The sequence below is a fragment of the Metopolophium dirhodum genome, chromosome 8 (assembly GCF_019925205.1).
Source record: "Metopolophium dirhodum isolate CAU chromosome 8, ASM1992520v1, whole genome shotgun sequence".
NCBI lineage: Eukaryota > Metazoa > Arthropoda > Insecta > Hemiptera > Aphididae > Metopolophium > Metopolophium dirhodum.
Genome location: NC_083567.1, coordinates 12,898,382 through 12,918,665, shown reverse-complemented (window position 1 = coordinate 12,918,665; position 20,284 = coordinate 12,898,382). Strand labels below are relative to the sequence as shown.

Genomic DNA, 20,284 nt, shown 5'->3' with positions numbered 1-20,284 from the left:
AAAATTGTACCTATGTATTTTTAATATTTTTCAACTACCATTTTAACAATATGTCAGGAGCCTTGCATTAAATGTTCACGCTTTTTTACCCAACAAATAAAATTTTATTGATATTTATAGAAAAAGAAACTAAAATTTAAAACTGTCAATGTCCGTAAACAGCTCAAAAAGAGTCAAAATATTTTCAAAAATGTATGATGTATAGAAAATGAAATTATAAACATTCAGTAAAATTTTCATGTATCTACAATTGTTCATTTTTGAATAATAATAAAATAACAAAACCACTACATGAGAAATCAAGTGAATATCCAATATTGTAAAAAAAGAACTTCAAACGCTCATAAAAAGATTTGATTTGTTTGTAGACATTTTTTTTTTTTTGATAAAGGTAGAGAAACTTATGAATAATTTTGTATTACATTTTTATGAATTCTCAACTTAAAATAATTTGCTAATTTTCGTAATTTTTCCGTATTTGTCAAGATTTGAACTTGAAGCGCGTATAAAAAAAAACTGTGACTAAGGATTTTTAATATTTTTCAAATGTCATTGTAACAATATAGTAGGAGCCTTGTATTAAATTTTGAAGCTTTTTTACCCAAAAAATAAAGTTTTATCGATATCCAAATTGACAGTTCAAAACAAATCAAAATTTGTTACAATTTTATCGTGTATAGAAAATGCAAATATAAACAACTATTGAAAATTTCATGAATATAAGTTCATTTGTTTTAAAGTTACACCAAAAACCAAAATCGGTTTAGCCAAAAACCAATTTTGCGTAAAAATTTCCGTTTTTCCTTAATCTTTATGTTGCTTTTCGCGGCGCTTTTGAAAACTATTGAGAATTTTAAAATTTGACCTCCCGAATGCACCAACTAGATTCACTTTCCCATCAAATAAAATACTGTTGAAGAAAATCGAAGCAGTTTTACTGAGCCAAACCGTGATGAGAGACACAAAAAAAAAATAAAACACATCATTGTAAAATTAATACATTCATTGCTCCACTCAGAATCTAAAACTAAAAAAAAAATTTAAGTTTTACATGTCTATAAATATCTTGAAACAATTCAGAATATATTGAAAATTTTATCATGTATACCTATAGAAAATTATAAAATGAACATTTGATGACAATTTCAAGTAGGTAGGTATTTACAGTCATTAGTTTTTGAATAACAAAAATATAAGAAAATCGTCGGATGAGAATTTGTTAGTTTAATATAATGTTTAACTTATAGGTCTTCTAACCTACATGAATTAAACTTGGGTATATATTGAAAGGAAAGTAACTACATATATAGGTATTTTTAAGTTAATTTCAATTTAGAAAATACAAATTGTTTAAATATTACTTAAGTTAAGTGGGTGCCAAAAAAGCTAAAATTGAAAATACCTAGGTAGCTCTTCTGCACAATTTCAATATTGTGACTTGTAACAAGGGTTCACTAAGCTATCGATTTGGTGTCTTGCATTTATTATGTGTGACGCGTAATTTGTATTATGAACATTTATTATTACATATTTATCTATTTTAAAACAGTGAAGTTTAAATTAAATTTTAAACTTGTCGATTAAAAAAAAAAAAATTGTTACGTATTCTTAAGTATTACCACGTACTTCCTTCACTCCGAGGGTTTCCCCTTATAGGGGAAATAAATACTGTCTACGAAAATCTTTCACATTTTTAGGATGACTTAAATACTGTAAATGTTTATATTTTTTTGTAATTGGAAGTGTGTTTAAAAGTTTTCTGGCTCAACAAAAATGTAAAACCGATTGATAATAATAAACATAATTTACCATAGAAATGTATAGATTGGTACCTACTTTTCAAGTTTCTCGAGTCAAAATTTTAACTTTTAAGATTTTTGTTCCTCCTGTATTATTCCTATAGTCTGTACTCTTTAAGTCTTACTACAGTCTACAACTCCTACTTCCTGTTGGTTGTTGCCTATTACTGTTACAGTGTTACGAGTTATTGAGTGGTGAGTTCGTTATCACAAACGTTGACCACTGTTTTTTTTAAGTCGAGCGTGTAAGGTTATCCAGTATGCTACATATTTTTTCAAAGACTTGCAACTTGCTTAAAAAAACAGGTTTTCAAACCGTTCGCCAGCTGTCGTCGGTCAATTTCGATATCCAACAGAAGCATCCTCAGGCTCAAAGACCAGTCGGATTGCCCAGAGCCAGGTAATTTCCAGGCCAAGTCGTAGTATAAACGCTTCTGTTTAATATTTAATCGTCATAATAATATTGTATGACATTGTTGGATGGGAGGGGGGCATCTAAAACTGTTAATTTGAAATTCAACACTCAAGTTGTGGTTCTTAGAATAATATATTATATTTTTAATTATAGATATGGAGGAAGAAATGCAGTCACTATGTTGCCGGGTGAAGGCATTGGACCTGAGCTGATGGGTTATGTAAAAGAAGTATTTTTAGAAGGTGGCGTACCAGTCGATTTCGAGACAGTTCAGATCGATCCAAAAAGTGATAATAATGATGATCTGGAATACGCCATTATGTCTATTCGTAGAAACGGTGTATGCATTAAAGGCAACATTGAAACACAAAGTCTCGATTCTGCTATCATTTCACGTAATGTTACCATACGTAACGAACTCGATTTATTTGTGAACGCCATAAATGTGCAGTCATACAATAACATATGTAGTCGCCACAAGAATGTAGATGTCATAGTTGTACGTCAAAATACTGAAGGTGAATATGCAATGTTAGAACACGAAGGTGTCAAAGGTGTGGTCGAATCCATGAAAGTTATCACTAAAACAAATTCTGTAAGGTTGGCTCGTTACACATTTGAATTGGCCAAAAACAATGGTCGCAGTAAAGTCACAGCCATCCGCAAAGCCAACATAATGAAATTATCAGATGGATTATTTTTGGAAACTTGCAAAAATATGTCATTAAATTACCCAGATATCAAATTTGATCACATGATTATTGACAACTGTTGCATGCAGTTGGTGTCTAATCCTCATCAGTTTGATGTGATGGTTATGCCTAACTTGTATGGTGCAATTGTGTCAAATGTGATATGCGGCCTAGTAGGTGGAGCTGGCCTAATATCGGGAAAAAACTATGGTGATCATTATGCAGTTTTTGAGCCAGGTACCAGAAACACTGGTTCATCTATTGCAGGTACCAACACTGCAAATCCAATAGCGATGTTAAATGCGTCTGCCGATATGTTAGAACACTTGGGTCACAAAGTGCATTGCGATAAGATCAGAACAGCTATATGTAAGACCCTCAATGAAGACATGATTCACACAGCTGATATAAATGGTACCGCCAAAAGTTCCGATGTCGTACAAAATATCATTAAATATGTAAAAAGTATTGGGGGTAGAATCTAATCGTTTTTTTTTTGTTGTATTGGACTGGGTAACTAATATAAATCTATGTTTTGACTTTTGATGATTAGATTCTACCAGCAATACTTTTTACATGTTTAATAATATTTTGTACGATGTCAGACGAGTGCTAAGTGCATTGCGCATTAAATTATGTATACTGTATAGTACAATAATTGTTTTGATGTTAATAATATAATATGTAATAATATCATAATAGTAATGAATTTTTTTTTTAGATATCAATAATAATTAATTAGTGTTGTACTAAACACTGTCTTTTTATTTGCAGTATCACTATATTCAATACATTTTTATTAAAATTTAAAATACATTATCAAATAACAATTAAAATTGATAATTACATTTACATAGGTACTTAATAATATTTAACTTTCTTCTAGGTAGTAGCTGGTGGGTGAACCAAAAAATAAAATACTAAACAATTTGTGGTAAAATTTACAATTTAAACAAATTAGGTACCTATAACAACATATTTTCAATGCTATAGGGAGCCTGAAGGCTGAAACCTTATAAATTAATTTAGAACCAGCAAAAACTATACATGTTTAATGTGATATTTTATCATAATATAGACACAACATTACAACAACACAAACCGAATTTATTAATTCAAATTGTTTTGTATTTATTTTTCATATTTAATTTTTCTTAATATTCTTCTAAGGACTTCGACTTTGGCCGTGTCCAAAACTAGGATATATTTGTAGGAAACACGTTTCTGACATTGTTTCATTGCTCATACGCGGTAACGGAAACAAATGTAGGTAGGTACTAGGTACCCTTTACCTGACTTATATAAATCTTATTGTTAATATGTACTTACGTATATTCTTCTGGGAATACGGTCAGTAACATTCTTAAAATTAGGAAACAAATCAACAAAACCATTGGAAAAGGAACCATTTTTACAGAAACAGACAAACAAGTATATACAAATAAACACATTTGCAGATTTTACTTTTTAAAATCAATAGCGTTTAAGTTTTTAGTATTTTTACCAGCAACTATTTAAATGTTAGCATTATTATTTTACACACGATTATTATTTCTTGATGATTATTTCTAATTTTAGTTTAAATATTTTTTTTATTAATTCAATTTTTATTATTATTATTATTACGATTTAAAATTTTAAAAAAATAGTGTAAATTATCACACAGATTATTTGGGAGACTACTCAGCCCCCTCCGCGTCATAAGCAAATCTACGGAGTGTGCCAATAGGCACATCCTAATGTAAAAATAAAAACTAATTAACAATAATTAATAATATACATACATATTAATTGAATTTAAGTTTTAGATTCTGAGCGGAGCGATGAATGTATTAATTTTACAATAATGTGTAATTTTTATTTTTTTTGTGGGCAGTAAAAATGCTTCGATTTTCAACTTCAGTACCTTGTTTGATGGTAAAGTGAATCTTATTGGTGTATTGAGGAAGTCAAAATTTAAAATCCCCGTTCTCATATAACTACTATAATAATTTTCAAAAGCACCGAGAAAAACAAAAAAATAAAGTAATTAATAAGAACAGTAATTTTTACGCAAAATAGGTTTTTGAAAAAATCGATTTTAGTTTTTGATCTTTAAAACAAATTCTGTATTTTCACTGAATGTTTATGATAGCATTTTCTAAACACCATACAATTTTCAAAATATTGTGACTTGGTTTAAGCTGTTTACGGACATTTTTAGTTTCCAGTTTTTCTTAGATTTTTTTTCTATAAATGTCAATAAATTTTAGTCGTTGGGGTCAAAAAGTTTGGCAATTTAATACAAGGTTCCTAATATAATATTGTTACAATATAATTGTAACTCTTATACTATATTTTTATAATGGCACTTAAAAAATATGAAAAATACATAGACACAATTTTTTTTTTTTATAAGCATTTGAAGTTTGATTTTTGACATTTATCAAACTGAAAATTAAAAAATGATTTTATAGTTAAAAATTTATAAAATGATCAACTTTTATATCTAAGAATTGAACATTTAAAATAAGGTTCCACGTAAGTAGGTTATATATAAATTACTTTATTCACAATATACTTAGTAATATCATAGGCTGAGTGACTGACTGACCGTCTTCGCTCAGAATCGTTTATCTTATAAAATTGTATTATATCATTAGATTAAAATTTAACACCATCCATTAAAAATCAAAAAAATATATAAACACGGTTTTTTTTCAAATTTTTCAAATTTATTTTATGTTAAAATTTGGACGAAATTACATATTAATTAACCAAGAATAACGATTTTAGTTATTTCGTTGTAGTTTAAAAATATTATTCGTGGGTACATGACATTTCTCAAGTATATTATTATATACAAATATTGAAATATGATAATATGCAAATAATATTAATTCAACTTATCGGCTACCGCTACCGTATTAATAATAACAATATAAATATAACATAGGTATAATATCCTAGGTTGACAAACCGTCTCCACTCGGTATCGTTTTTTATATATACAATGATATTATATCATTGAATTCAAATTGAACACCATTCATTAGTCATTACAGTGACCCACTATTGTAACCCACGCTGTATCTACAGCAGAGTGACACCCACTTACCCGCTTTTAATGTAAGTAAAACTGCAAGTCTATAATAGTTTATACTAGAGGCTTTAAATAAAAAAAAAAAAAACTGCAAGTGTTCAGAAGTTATAGAATAATTTCAAAGTATTGTGACATTTCAAAGGCGATTGTTATTATAAGTTAATACAATACATTTGTATGATAAATAAATTATACTAGTGTTGTTTCAGTTTATTTAGTAATAATAAATGTAAAATAATGATTTATAAATTAATAGGCATACCTATTATAAAATTCAACAATAAGTTATTATAATTAATACTTACATATAACATATAGGTAGTATATTGTATATATCCAATAGTCGCATATAAGTAAATATTATACAATATAGGTTATAATTTATAGTATTGGTTAGTGAACAAGTGTTGGATGCTTAAAATATTTTAACTTTAGTATATTTTATACACCGTCTTACAGAAAAAAATTATGATCTAAAAAAATGCATAAAGCGGGTAAATTTGTTTATGGCCTCCCCTTTATATTATAAAAAAAATGATTATATACAAAAAAAGATCGGGCACACTCAAATGTAAAACTCTGGCTCCACGTGTTGTCTTCTGAATAATGCTAAATAATAATAATAATAATAATATGCTGAAGGAACTCAACTCGAACAACATACTCTTAAAACTCAATTGCGAAATTCATCGAATGAAGATAAGTTAGAAGCTTTTATTATTATGGCTTCCTACGAAAAAAAAATTTAATAATATCGATTCTTCGAACAATATTGAAAAGTACCTAAAAGTAATAAATTATTGTTTGCTTCACATGGATCTTAGCTATTATATTTTATCAAGTGTCAGATATTCAAGAAAAAATGAAATTATATAATTTATTCATTTGTTAGACGTTATACATTGCATTGTTGTATCCAACTACTAAATTATCAATTATGTTCTGCATTCGATACTATATTATTTAACGCCAAATTTACAATAGGATATTGTTATTGGTACAATGGTAGGTAGAAATAAATACTGTAAAATATTTTTTTGTTATAAAATTAAAATTTATTTTTTGATAGTTAAATATAAAATTAATAATGTAGTCGAGTCTCGATAATTCGAACATCGAGAACTCAAAACCTCGATATATTTTTTTGTTGACCCCTGAATTTTTTTTATGTTGTGTTTGATAACTTGTTGTGTTTCAAGTTAACACACAAGTCGAGTTTATTTTGATTCCCCATGAGAATTATTTTATGTATATTTTTAATTTAATTTTTCTTTAAGCGTTCAAAGTACAAATTTTGACATAATTCATCAAGGTCACGAATATTTTTTTCCAAATTATTTTTTGTACCTAGTTAACAATGTACCATTGTAACTATATACAATTTTCAGTTTTAATACTTATATAGTTTATGCTTGAACATTTAATAGATACCGATGTTATTGAAGTATTAGGTACCTTAGTTAGGCATAAGTTAGGCTTAGTTAGTACATAAGGCTCGTCATTTGTTGTTGGTAAATATTTTAAGCTGTATTTTATAAGTCGAACCATTCACACCGGTACGTCGGTATAGACGTTTTATTACATATATATGAAATAATATTAAAATAGGTATAATAATATGCCATTTGTAAGAAGTTTGTTATTGACATAAATTAGTTACTAGTAAGTATTATTACAAAATATATAGAAATAAATTACGAATATAAATATCTAGGTAATAAGATATCCTTAGAAATAACACCGTCTCGGCTATGAATCTTTTTTTTGTATAGGCACCTACAGTCTTACAATGATTTATCATTGAATTTAAACTCAACCCATCCGTTTCAGAGTCATATGAAATGACAAAACTTACACTTATACAGCAGAGTGACTTAATCGGGCGCTTTTTGTGTTGTTGTAAATATCGTCGAATATGGGTGACGTCACAATATTATGTACCTATCGTGGTTGTCGATCATCGGTTATATCTATTTGAAATGTATATACATATTAATGTTATGTACCCACTACCTTTTACCCATATATTATATCATTCATAAAGTGTGCACTTTGTTCGTTGAGTTCACGTTGTGTTTGACTTCATAAACATGTCGACATGTCGTGTAGGTGTTTTAGTGATTATTATAATACTATGAGCAAGCAAACATAGAAAACTGTAAATTGCAACTATCGTGTTGTATTTATGTTAATTATATCATATAATTAATGTTTGTAATACACTAATATGTATTTATAATTATTGTTAAGGGCGAAGTAGGAAACCAGACAATGTACAAAATGCTACCAAGTCAAAAATAACATGCGTTTATAACTGTACAGCCTAGTCGCTTTACAATAAAATTTCGTGAAAAAATACATCGGTAGATACCTATGTAAGTAATATAGAAACGTACCTAGGCATATTTATTATTTATAATATTCGAATTGAATTACAATTTATTAGATAAACATAAACCAGTCGAAAAGAGCGATATAATGAACACAATAACCAATGCTCGTTTTATTTAACATTGTTTCTTTATAGATTCTGAGTGAAGTGATATACAGAGTGATTAGATGATTATTTTAAAGAATAAAACTAACTTCTAGAAAAGTTTTAATGGTTTTAGAAATTTTTTTTTAATACATAAACTGAAGTCATTATAAAACAACATTTTTGAAAAAAAAAGATGAATACAATAAAATTCACCTAGTTGTGTGGTTAGCTTTAATATTAGAGTGAATTTACTTATATTATCAAATTTTAAATGTGAGACCACGATCTGTCTATTCTTTTTTTGGGATTTTACAATATTTGAATTTTTAAGTGTGTTATGAGTATGTAAAAAAATAAAACATAGTAAAAACCCAACGAGAGAACGTAGATAATGGTAGGTATTGCTATTAAGTTCGATAACGGTCAGTTCAACCTAGGTAATATTAAAGTTAACCAAATAAAATTGGAACCACTGAACGTATATTTTGGTGGGTTATGGCCAGTGCTGCACTAGGACGTTTTGCGCCCAAGTGTAAAAAAAAATTCCGTCCCCAACGGGAACCTACCCATTGGGGATTTGGCCATATGGGAGATAGATGATAGATCCTTATGAATTTTTTAGATTTAGAGCAAAGAAAAGAATTTAATAGTTTTGCAATAATGTGTGCTTTTTTGTTTAAATATTATTTAATAATTTCATGAAACCCCTTTCGTATTATTTTATCAAGTTTTAATAAGGACACGATATGGTTTATTTACATATTTTTGAATATTAAGTGCATATATTGAGCTTTATAGTGCAAAGTTAAGAGCGTTTTTCAAATGACGTTTTTCACAAAAAATTTGAAAAAAGGAACTATTATTAGGTATATTAGTAATTCTCAATTGTTGATACTTGATAGCTCTATACAATATACATACATTAGTTGCTTAAATTTCACACACCATAATATATTAAGTATCTACCTATAAAATAATATTAAAATAATTTCAATTTTAAAAGTTTTAATAATTCACAAGTGAACAAATTTTTGATCACATTTTGGCACTTGGGACAGTTGTCACCATGCCCCAGCAGGTGCCCCCCCCTAAATACGTCCATGGTCAAGACGTTTATTAGTAATAGACACCAAGTCGGTAGATACGTCTACGACGCACTCTTTCATGTTATTACATAATATTGTATAAATTATAATATTATTAAATATAAATAATAATGTATTATTGGATGTTTGACCCGAAACCTGGCCGGCGCGGCGAGACAAAATTGCTGATAACAACACAATTTATTATAACATTTATAACATTATGTTTATTGTAATGATTACCTAATGAATATCAATATCCGCCGGAATTATATATTATATTATATAAATGTCTATTGAATATTCAGATAAAAATTGATTGTGCAATAATCAATATATTCTACGATATAATATAATTTAACTAGAAATCAACTGTGTATGTATATAATACCATGTTATACCTATACGGCTATACCTACTTACCTACTGGGAAATTTTTTAACAGTAAACATTTACTATCTCGAAAAGTATTAACGTCATTAAAAGTATTTTTCTTACATCATTTAATAATGCTTTTTTTTTTATTATTTATAAGTCATTGAGAAACACAATTTTTGTAAAAAAATAAAACTTTTTATTATTTTTGATCATATTATCATATTTTAATATTTTAAATAAGTAGGAATAAATGAGTGGGGAAAATGAAAATAGGGGTAATTGGGAACAATATTTATTTCTTAACAGTGGCTGGTGATAATAATATATATATATTCAACCTAAAAAAGGTGGGTAAGTGAATGTCGCTCTGCTGTACAGTAAGTTACTGTAATGGATGGTATTAAATTTTAATTCAATGATATAATATCATTGTATAAGAAAAACGAATCTGAGCGAAAACGGCCAGTCAGCCTATGATATTACTAAGTATATTTGATGATATTATTGTGAATAAAGTAATTTATATATAACCTATTTACGTGAAGCCTTGTTTTAAATTTTCAATCCTGAGCTATAAAAGTTGATCATTTTATAAATTTTTAACTACAAAATAATTATGAAATTTAAATTTGATACATTTTGTCAAAATTTGAACTTTAAATGCTTATAAAAAAAAATTGTGCCTATGTATTTTTAATATTTTTTAACTGATATTGTAACAATATATCAGGAGCGTAGGCGGATATTTGGTCACATCCGTGAGGGGGGGGGGGCTTAACATTTTTGTCTTATCCATTAACGTAAACATATATTTTTAAACGCTTCAACCTACTAACTAGTGGCTACTCAGTACTCCTACTTTATTTTAGCAGAGGCACCAAGTATATATAGGTATATTAAAATACACAATTTATTTTGACATCTAGTGTGGTTTGTTACACTAAGGGGGGGGGGGGCTTAAGCCCCCTCTAAGTCCCGCCCAATATCCGCCTATGATCAGGAGCCTTGCATTAAATGTTCACGCTTTTTTACCCAACAAATAAAATTTTATTAATATTTATAGAAAATAAAACTAAAAAAATTGAAAACTGACAATGTCGGTAAACTGCTCAAAAAGAGTCAAAATATTTTCAAAATTGTATGGTGTAAAGAAAATGAAAATATAAACATTCAGTAAAACTTTCATGTATCTACAGTTATTCGTTTTTGAATAACAACAAAATAACAAAATCGTTAAATGAGAAATCGAGTGAATATTAAATGTTGTAAAAATATGAATTTCAAACGCTCATAAAAATTTAATTTAAGTTTCTTGTAGACATTTTTTTTTTCATAAATGTAGACAAACTTATGGATAATCTTGTATTACATTTTCAAATCTTAGATTTAAACAGAAAAATTATTATGAATTCTCAACTCAAAATAATTTGCTAATTTTCGTGATTTTTCGGTATTTTGTCAAGATTTGAATTTTAAATGCTTATAAATAAAAACTGTGACTAAGGATTTTTAATATTAGAAAATGCTAATATAAAAATTCAGTCAAAATTTCATGTACCTACCGTCATTTGTTTTAGAGTTACACCAAAAACCAAAATCGATTTTCTCAAAAACAGATTTTGCGTAAAAATTCCCGTTTTTCCTTCATTTTTCTTTTGTTTTTCACGGCGCTTTTGAAAACTACTGGAATATTTTTACTTTTGACCTTTCAAAGTACCAACTAGATTCACTTTCCTATCAGAAAAGTTACGGTTGAAGAAAATCCAAGCATTTTTACTGTCCTAAAAGGTGATGACAGACACAAAAAACACACTTCATTGTAAAATCAATACATTCATCGCTTCGCTCAGAATCTAAAATATGAAAAAATAATTATAAGTTCTGTTAAATTGACTAAAAAAATTAATTGACATAATTTTTTTTCTTCAAATTTATCAGTTTGTATTGTATAATTAAAGGTTTTTTTTTACCTATGTTTAAGTGTATATTTTATAATTTTTAGGGGACGATATAGTTGCATACATACTCAATTGTTTTTTTTAGGCTTATGAACTTAGAACATATGAACGAGCCCCACTTCTAACAAAATACATGAGTCAGGCGTATATATATGACTACTGCTGCACGCTGCCGCACAATCTTCCACTTTTCCCTATACCACCCCTTGTCATCACTAAACCATAGGTTATACACGTATAATATGTAGTTATACTGTATACATAATAATATAAAACACGGGGAATTAAAATTGGCCACACATGAGCTGTCTGGGCGTGTATGCACTGATTTTGCATTGCGGCGTCGTCATTTTTATATACATTTTTATAGTAGGTATATAAATTATAATATCATATATTATTGTATATGCTGATTATTATTGCTATGTAAAAAAACACGGTCAGGCGGCGTTCATCGAGGGCATAGTACATCACGTAATTTGTTTATTTATACATATATATAAAATGTATATTATTATATTCAATTTAATATGTGATAGCGATTATATAATTTTTTTCCATACCTATATCGTCATATACCAAAGACATACAGCAGACCAAGTAATCGTGTGAATAATCGTAGGTATAACGTACACAAACAATCTACATTCAGGATATAAAGTTCTAGTGTGACTTATTCAAAACTCTTGGATTGAAAAACTCTTTAATGAAAAAAAAAACCCTTATTTTTGTTTTTTAATATCTAATAATATTCTAATATTTGAATATCTAATAATAAATAATACCGTCACAACTTGATATTGTATATTTATATATACAGGGTTATACCACCAAGTATGATTGCCTCCAATTTCTACTTTAATAATAAAATAATTCTAATTCTGATATTTGGAATTTTTAAATGTACTCAAAAACCATTTTTTTAGTACTTAAGGAGTATTCTGTGGCAACTTAATCTTCTGTTTTTCAAATGAGAACCCCCTCCCCCTTTTAAAATGTAATTTATTTACCAGATATTTTTTCTCAAAATGTTGACATATCAAAATTAAAATTTAAACAAATAGTTTTTGAGTTATTTAACTTTGTGTATTAAGGATAATAGGTCCATGATAATGGGTTTTTAAAATATGGAGGATATGGTGATTTAACAATGTTGGTGATTAATATTAATTTATCAACATTAATAATTTGTAAAAATGGTCCGAGTATAATAAATAGTAGATCTAATATTACATCTGTTTTATATTTTTATTAAACCACTTTTAAGGACTATTATCATTGGAATAAACATTTTAATAACTTAGAAACTACTCATCCGAATTTTAAATTAGGTACATTAAAATGTTCAAAAAAATACCCACTAAATAATGTACAGTAAATAAGTGAGGTTCTCATTTGAAAAACAGAAGTTTGTATCGCCACACGACACTCCTTAAGTGGTACAAAAATTTCAAGAATTTGAAAATATAGTCATTGGTCTTTAAGTGTACCTATTTAAAGAATCAGATTTTGAACAACGGAATTATTAAAGAAAAAAAGGGAGTGAGCATGCTTTGGTAATCACCCTGTATATTACTATAACTATACTTACAAAACACGTATATGGCGTGTATATAGGCATTATGCATTTATATATTATACACATATATAATATGTTTAGCGATGTAATATTCAGAATTCAGATAACCTATACCTATTATTTTTTTTATAATTTCTTATTTATTTTTTAATGATCCATTATTATTATGAAAAAAAACAAATAATTAATTGATATGTGTTAGATGCTAAGAAATAGTTTACAGAGGTCAGAACTTTCAAGTTTATATACTTAAAAATACTTATACGGGAACATAAAATGTTGATTACCGTCATACCGAGCTATATCCGGTATACAAGAATTTTTATTTTTCATTGATGATTTAAATTTTAAGTACTTATCCATTCTTTCCCTTTCAAAATAAAGTACCACCAATAGTGAGTAATACACGGAATTCTCAATACAAACCTCAAAACGACTCATTAGAAAATAGCGTCTCTAATTGGGACAAATATGACATTTATTTTGTTTGGAAAGCAGTTCTACAGGAAGTCAACGACATTTTGTGTAATGTATACAATCATTTGGAACAGAATACGTAGCTTTTTCTATAAAGGGTGATTCAAATTTGGTGGGAATCACATAATAACTGCATAAAGACTTAAGGTCATGCACTTTCAACAAATAATGTACTCATCATGTATAATTTATATTACCATAAAAACATTATACCTACAATGGACCCGGTTGATATTTTTCATAAATTTATAAACTTTGTGAACCATTTAGATTTTGAACGTACCTTACCTATTAAATTATAATACGATTTGACACCATAATCAGCTATAGGCTATTTAGGCTATAATAGTTACTTCTAATTAATTTATAAGTCAATGAAAACGATTGTTTTTAAAAAATAGTCCTTTCAATAATCTACCAAGATGTTTTACAATATATTCAACATTTTCATTATAATACCTACCTAGCAATACTTCATAGTATAGTATGAGCTATTTTGTGTAAGTAGGTATATACACAATATAGGTATAGTGTATAAAAGTAATTATGTAATTGGGTCAAAATTGTTCAATTTACCAATTATTAAATTAATACAATAAATCGTTTTTTAAATCGAAAATTGTTAATTCCATTTCATTCAAATGCTGTGTTGTTATTCTATTCGCTAAAAATAAAAAAACTTTCGGAGTCAATTGAATAATTACATAATTAACTGTGGATAAGTGCATGTTTAATTTAATTAACAAAGTTAAACAATCAATCCTAATATATGCGTTTGCGTTAATATAATGTATGTAGGTCAAATCTACAAGTATATTTTATTACTCGTAGGTATACAAATTAAGATGGTGACGATTATTTTATTATATATTGATAATAAATAAATAGGTTTACCTTGGTATGTCGGGACTCAAAATTATATCTTCAACAATAATAATATTTAAGACAGAATTATGTAATAAAAAGGTTCGTTTCAAAAATTGAATAGTGTTCATCGAATCTTTTTAGAAATGTTGAATATTATGTAGACTATTGGATAAGAAATGTGTAATAATAGTATAAACATATTTATTAATATGTTTAAAATTTATTTACTTAATTTGAATAAATATTATACTATTTTTACAAATTTACATCATTATAAAGTAAAAGCACCCGTTTCTATAATAAATATTGGTAATTTGCGCATTGGATTCATAAATAAAAATAAAACTTATATCCCTCAGAAATCAGTGTTGGATATATAATACTGTTTAAGATATTATTATTATTAATTTATTCATTAGTATACAATAGCAGTCTATACTCTGTAATTCTATTTATTATATTATTATGTAGTAGGTATAAACAATATACGTATACCTACGTCATGATGATGATAAGAATATACAATAACCTGATTGTCCTGATATCAAACCTATATATTTTATTAATTTTTGGAAGCATTTTTTAATAAGATTAAAATATTTTAACTTTTAAGTAGATATGGATGATGGCTAGATTGGAAAACGTGAACCTTTGTGTGTATAATTAGATACAAACAATTTGAAAAAAAAATAATATAGACTTACTTGAATTAGGTCGCTGGTCTTCATATTTTTTTGACTACCTAGGTATGTACCTACGTAAATTGTGATACATCACATTTTTAGATATATTTTAGAAGTTCCTATTACCCAGTTTTTTTTTAATTTTTCTAAGACTGCATAGATTATTGTTTATTTTAATATAATAGGCAGTCCTAAACATAATATACGATAATAGTATCATTGATTATAAATACTTATTTAACTAACTAAACGTATTTATAATCAATGATATTATACCTCTAATTATGTCCGAGTATTATCTAAGTATATGTTAATATATTATATTATATATTTTATGTAGGCACCTATATGTAGTATGTACTGTGAGGCTATAATAAGCTTATAACCCTATAATAATAATAGCAATAATAATAATATGCTGTTCAATGTATACAAGTCAATTATAATATATACATTATACATGGTATGTCAACTACGTTGCCATATTCTTCTGTAAATATTGGTATATTTTTCGATGGACCTTAATTAATACTAATTGTTGGCCTTGCAGTAGCATGCCTCTATAAGTATAGGTATAATATATTATACACATGCACACATATAATACACTACATTCCAATATAGTCACACATCAGGAAATAATATTATCAACATTTACTTTATTAGTTATTGGTGGTTAACATTGATTAACCTATACACAAAACAAGAAAAAAATTATAAAAACGACCATCATAATTAAACTACTTACTTAATAATTGTTTTAGTTAACTATTGTCTATTATAGAATATTACGTATACGTCCTAAACATGGCTACATGCATTTTTGTTAACCTAATATAACGTATACGAATGAATTTTAAAAATGATATATTTATTTAGATGATATAGCAACAGAAGTTATGAGACAAACACCTGCAAAATCCCGAATTTTATATAAATAATTTGCAACAGTATCAATTTTTTTTTTTTGGTTTATATGTTTTTTATTCAATCTGTTAAAAAAAAGAACAATAAGAACAATTGATGGATAAAAAATAAAAATAAAAAGGCAGATTAGACAGAATGTAGAGGCCTCCCAGCGGACCCTACTTCGACATGAGTAGAATATTAATATGAATACATAAGAGTTTTTATTAAATTTTCTATTTTTCGTCTCAACAAAAAAGTTTAACGATTTAATGAGAACTCCCAAACAATGGTATAACACATATTATTATTAGTTTGTTAGATGAACCTCCATAATAATTGTACAACGATGTAACAGGATCTTTATAATTTAAGTTTAGTCTTTAGTTTAGCAATTTAGACTCTATTTTTCTGTTTTTGTTGGTGTCAAGTTGTTCCACATATAGGTACCTAAAATTTTAAAAAGTGCAAAAAAATATTATAGTACGAGAGTCCAAAAATAAATAAATAAAATATTTTATTCTTTTTGTAGAGTTTAGATATTCCATAAAAATTATTCAATGCACAATATTTTTAATAAAATAACTATGAAAAAACCTATAGTACCTTCAATATCTAAAAATTTGTAAACATTATTAATTGCAGATTAAAATAAACATATGCCGCCCGTCACCCGAGTACCTTATTATTTAGTTCTTCTCATCGTTCAAATTAAACCAATCAAGATTAAACTTAATTTATATTAATACCTACATACAATTATAACATATTACTTATGTTTTATATAGCATTAATATCACATCAAAAAACGTCATGTTTAAATGTTCAATATAATTTAATCAAATTTAAGAAAATGATTTATTACTTATTAAATATTATGATATGATCTAATTATTCTAATTATACATATCATTTATTAGGTACCTATATATATTTATATTTATGATTCATAATATTATCGCCGGAATGCCGGCAATACAGTAGGTATATTCTATAGATGCATAACACATTAGTTTTGCGGCGTTTTATACAATATAAAATCGTATAATTAGCGAAAGTTTCATATTATAACTTACAGTAGTACACGTTTACCGATCCTATGGGACCTCGTCCCCGTCGTTACTCGTCGCGAGCACCTGTCCGTTACGTATTCAATACATTTTTTATATACTCAAGCACACGCATACGACGAGTAATGACGGGGACGAGGTCCTAGGATCGACAAATATATACTACTTATAACGAATTTCAGTTTAAGAAAATTATCCATTTAATGAAATATTTTTGAGAATCAAACCTAATTAGAACCAAATTGATTCAATTCTATATTTAACGAGTTTCTCTGTATTGCGAATTTTTTGTTGCCCACGTGACTTCGTAATATTATGGAAGTTTCACTGTATAATATAATATCGTATGGGTACGATTTATTTCAAACCAATTAACTTTAAGATTTAAGTATATATTGTCAGCCATCAGCTATTATTATACTTAAATATTATTTAATATTGTTCTTAAATATAAATATTTCTTGTTTTTTGTATACTTAAATAGTTAAATCCTTTAATATGTACCATATTACCATAATAATTGCATAATATATTAATATGATGTTTAGGTATACAATTATGTAATTTAAAATACACTCAGGTGACTGGAAGACTAAACGATTAAGAAATGATATCCATTGAAAACAGCCTTATTACAAAATAAAGAATTTGTCGTGGAAAATAATCCCCACAAACTGCAATATCAGTTGTAAAGTATAAAGCTGTTCTAAATCATTAATTTTAATTGCGTATGATTAAACATGCCATACAATATCATTTTTTTAAATGAACATCTCATATTCTCATCTAATACTTAGTTATTCTAATTTATATTATAGCGAATGGCACTCAAACACAGATCATATATCACTCAATACTTATATGGCTATAATACAGTCATACAGAACAAAGAACTTACAGTTTTATCCTATTTAACTTACTCTCTACGATATGTAGACATGACTACATGAGTATGAGTTTAGTACATGACATATAAAGTTGAATCTATAGTGTCTATCAGATAGGAGCATAGTCGACAGGCGACAAGTATAATTATACCAACCCACTTTTTTACATTATCATAAGAATATTAGCAATTAGCCGTGTCGCTGTGATATGATGTTTGTGAAAAGAAATAATTTTAAATTCGCAAAACTATTTAATAGTGTCTCAACTCTCAAGGTCTGTTTATAATGCACACTATAAATTGTGAGAATAGTTAGTAGTAATTAAGTAGGTACCTTCTTGTAATTTAATACGAATCAATGCACCAATGCACCGTGATACGGACATACGGTACGGTACCTACTACACCTATAATAATATATTGTCTTAAAACTAAGTTAATTGCCTACTATTTAATTGATTAGCATTAATATAAATAGCTTAAGTAAGTACCTAATCGAACTAGAAATTAGTTTTTATATTAAATTAAAAATATTATAAATAATTACCTATATAATATTGTTATACAATATATATTATATCGTATTTTTTTAGGCATTTTTTTTTATCATAAAAGTTATTATTTTCTTATTAACTAAAATACTAAATATTATAATATTATAAGCATAAATTGGTGAAGATGATTATATGGGCTAAAAATTCCTTTATTAATACGTTATACCAAGTTTATTAATTTGAATGTACATTTTGTTTACATATTATCTATATATCATTATGTTGATTTTTAATTTTAATGTTAGTGAAACCTTAAAATGGTGCTAAGATCATAAAACGGTATAGTTACCTACCTACGACCTTCCAATCAAATTTAATAATAATTAGTCTTGAGAATTGACTATTTGTGAATTTTTAATCTAATTATTTACAGAATAAAACCTTTTCTATATGTATAAAAAAATCATTATAATAACTTAGCCGGTGTATTAATGAGTTAAAGTACCTAATGTTTTTTCTATAAATTATTTTTATTTTTTATGTAATTATCTCGTCCCACTTTTATTTTGCGTATGATAGAGCGACTTAATTTGCAGGAAGTATAATATTTATAGGTAATAAATAATAATATTATTGAAATTTTAAATAAAATATTAAGATTTTGATATAATAATTATACTGAATAATTTTTTTAGATGATACAAATAAAAATCTTCATTTTTTAAGTGCTCATGTCTTACCTATTAACATTTCAGAGTGCAATAGATACATTTACATATCACTCTAAATATTTTTTTAATCATATATGCTATAACCATTAACCATATTGTAAATAATATTACCCTAAAATAGTTAATATGATAGGGACATTTTTAAAGGTCAACCATTATTATTTTTATTTTCATTAAATATTTTTTAGTATTTTTAATATAGTTATGGTAAAATATCAAACCTTAAAAATATTTTTTCCACTTAATGATTGACTTAGACTTTGGGGGACTAATTTAAAGTTGGAGGATTAGAGGAGAAAAAGCCCACTTAGCATCCATATAATATTTAATATGCGTATATAATGTACCTACACGGGGGCATTAAAGTATACGAATACCAGAATCAAGATGCCAGAATATTTAGGTATACCGTATACATATAATATGCTTATTAATTGTTGGTTTTAGTAAAAATTATACATTTTTTGTAATACTTTGATAGGTACTCTATAATATTGTTTTTCAATGTACACAATGAAACGGATATCGACTAGTACCTACGCAATAAATTACGAATGTTCATTGATGTATAAATAGATTATAAATGGCTAACAGGAGAGAAATGTGATTGTGTTATCACGTTCAATAGCTAGTCATTGGGATAGGATATAATTATATTTGCTATTTGTCATTTGGTACGACACTACGGCAGTACTGTAAGTTA

General features: G+C 26.9%; 1 protein-coding gene across 1 annotated transcript; it reads left to right on the top strand.

The window, feature by feature from the left end:
• The first annotated feature begins 2,059 nt into the window (after positions 1–2,059).
• LOC132951147 (isocitrate dehydrogenase [NAD] subunit gamma, mitochondrial-like) lies at positions 2,060–3,463 on the top strand. The gene is made up of 2 exons (XM_061022879.1): positions 2,060–2,199; positions 2,368–3,463. Exons 1-2 carry the CDS (start codon positions 2,060–2,062, stop codon positions 3,389–3,391), a joined length of 1,164 nt encoding a protein of 387 aa, XP_060878862.1. The 3' UTR covers positions 3,392–3,463.
• Positions 3,464–20,284: the final 16,821 nt, after the last annotated feature.

Bases quoted from the DNA above. Each gene is read 5' to 3' on its own strand.
- LOC132951147 (XM_061022879.1), top strand. From the start codon at position 2,060: ATGCTACATATTTTTTCAAAGACTTGCAACTTGCTTAAAAAAACAGGT. The intron at 2,200-2,367 runs GTAATTTCCAGG...TTTTAATTATAG, and splicing joins GTCGGATTGCCCAGAGCCAG to ATATGGAGGAAGAAATGCAG.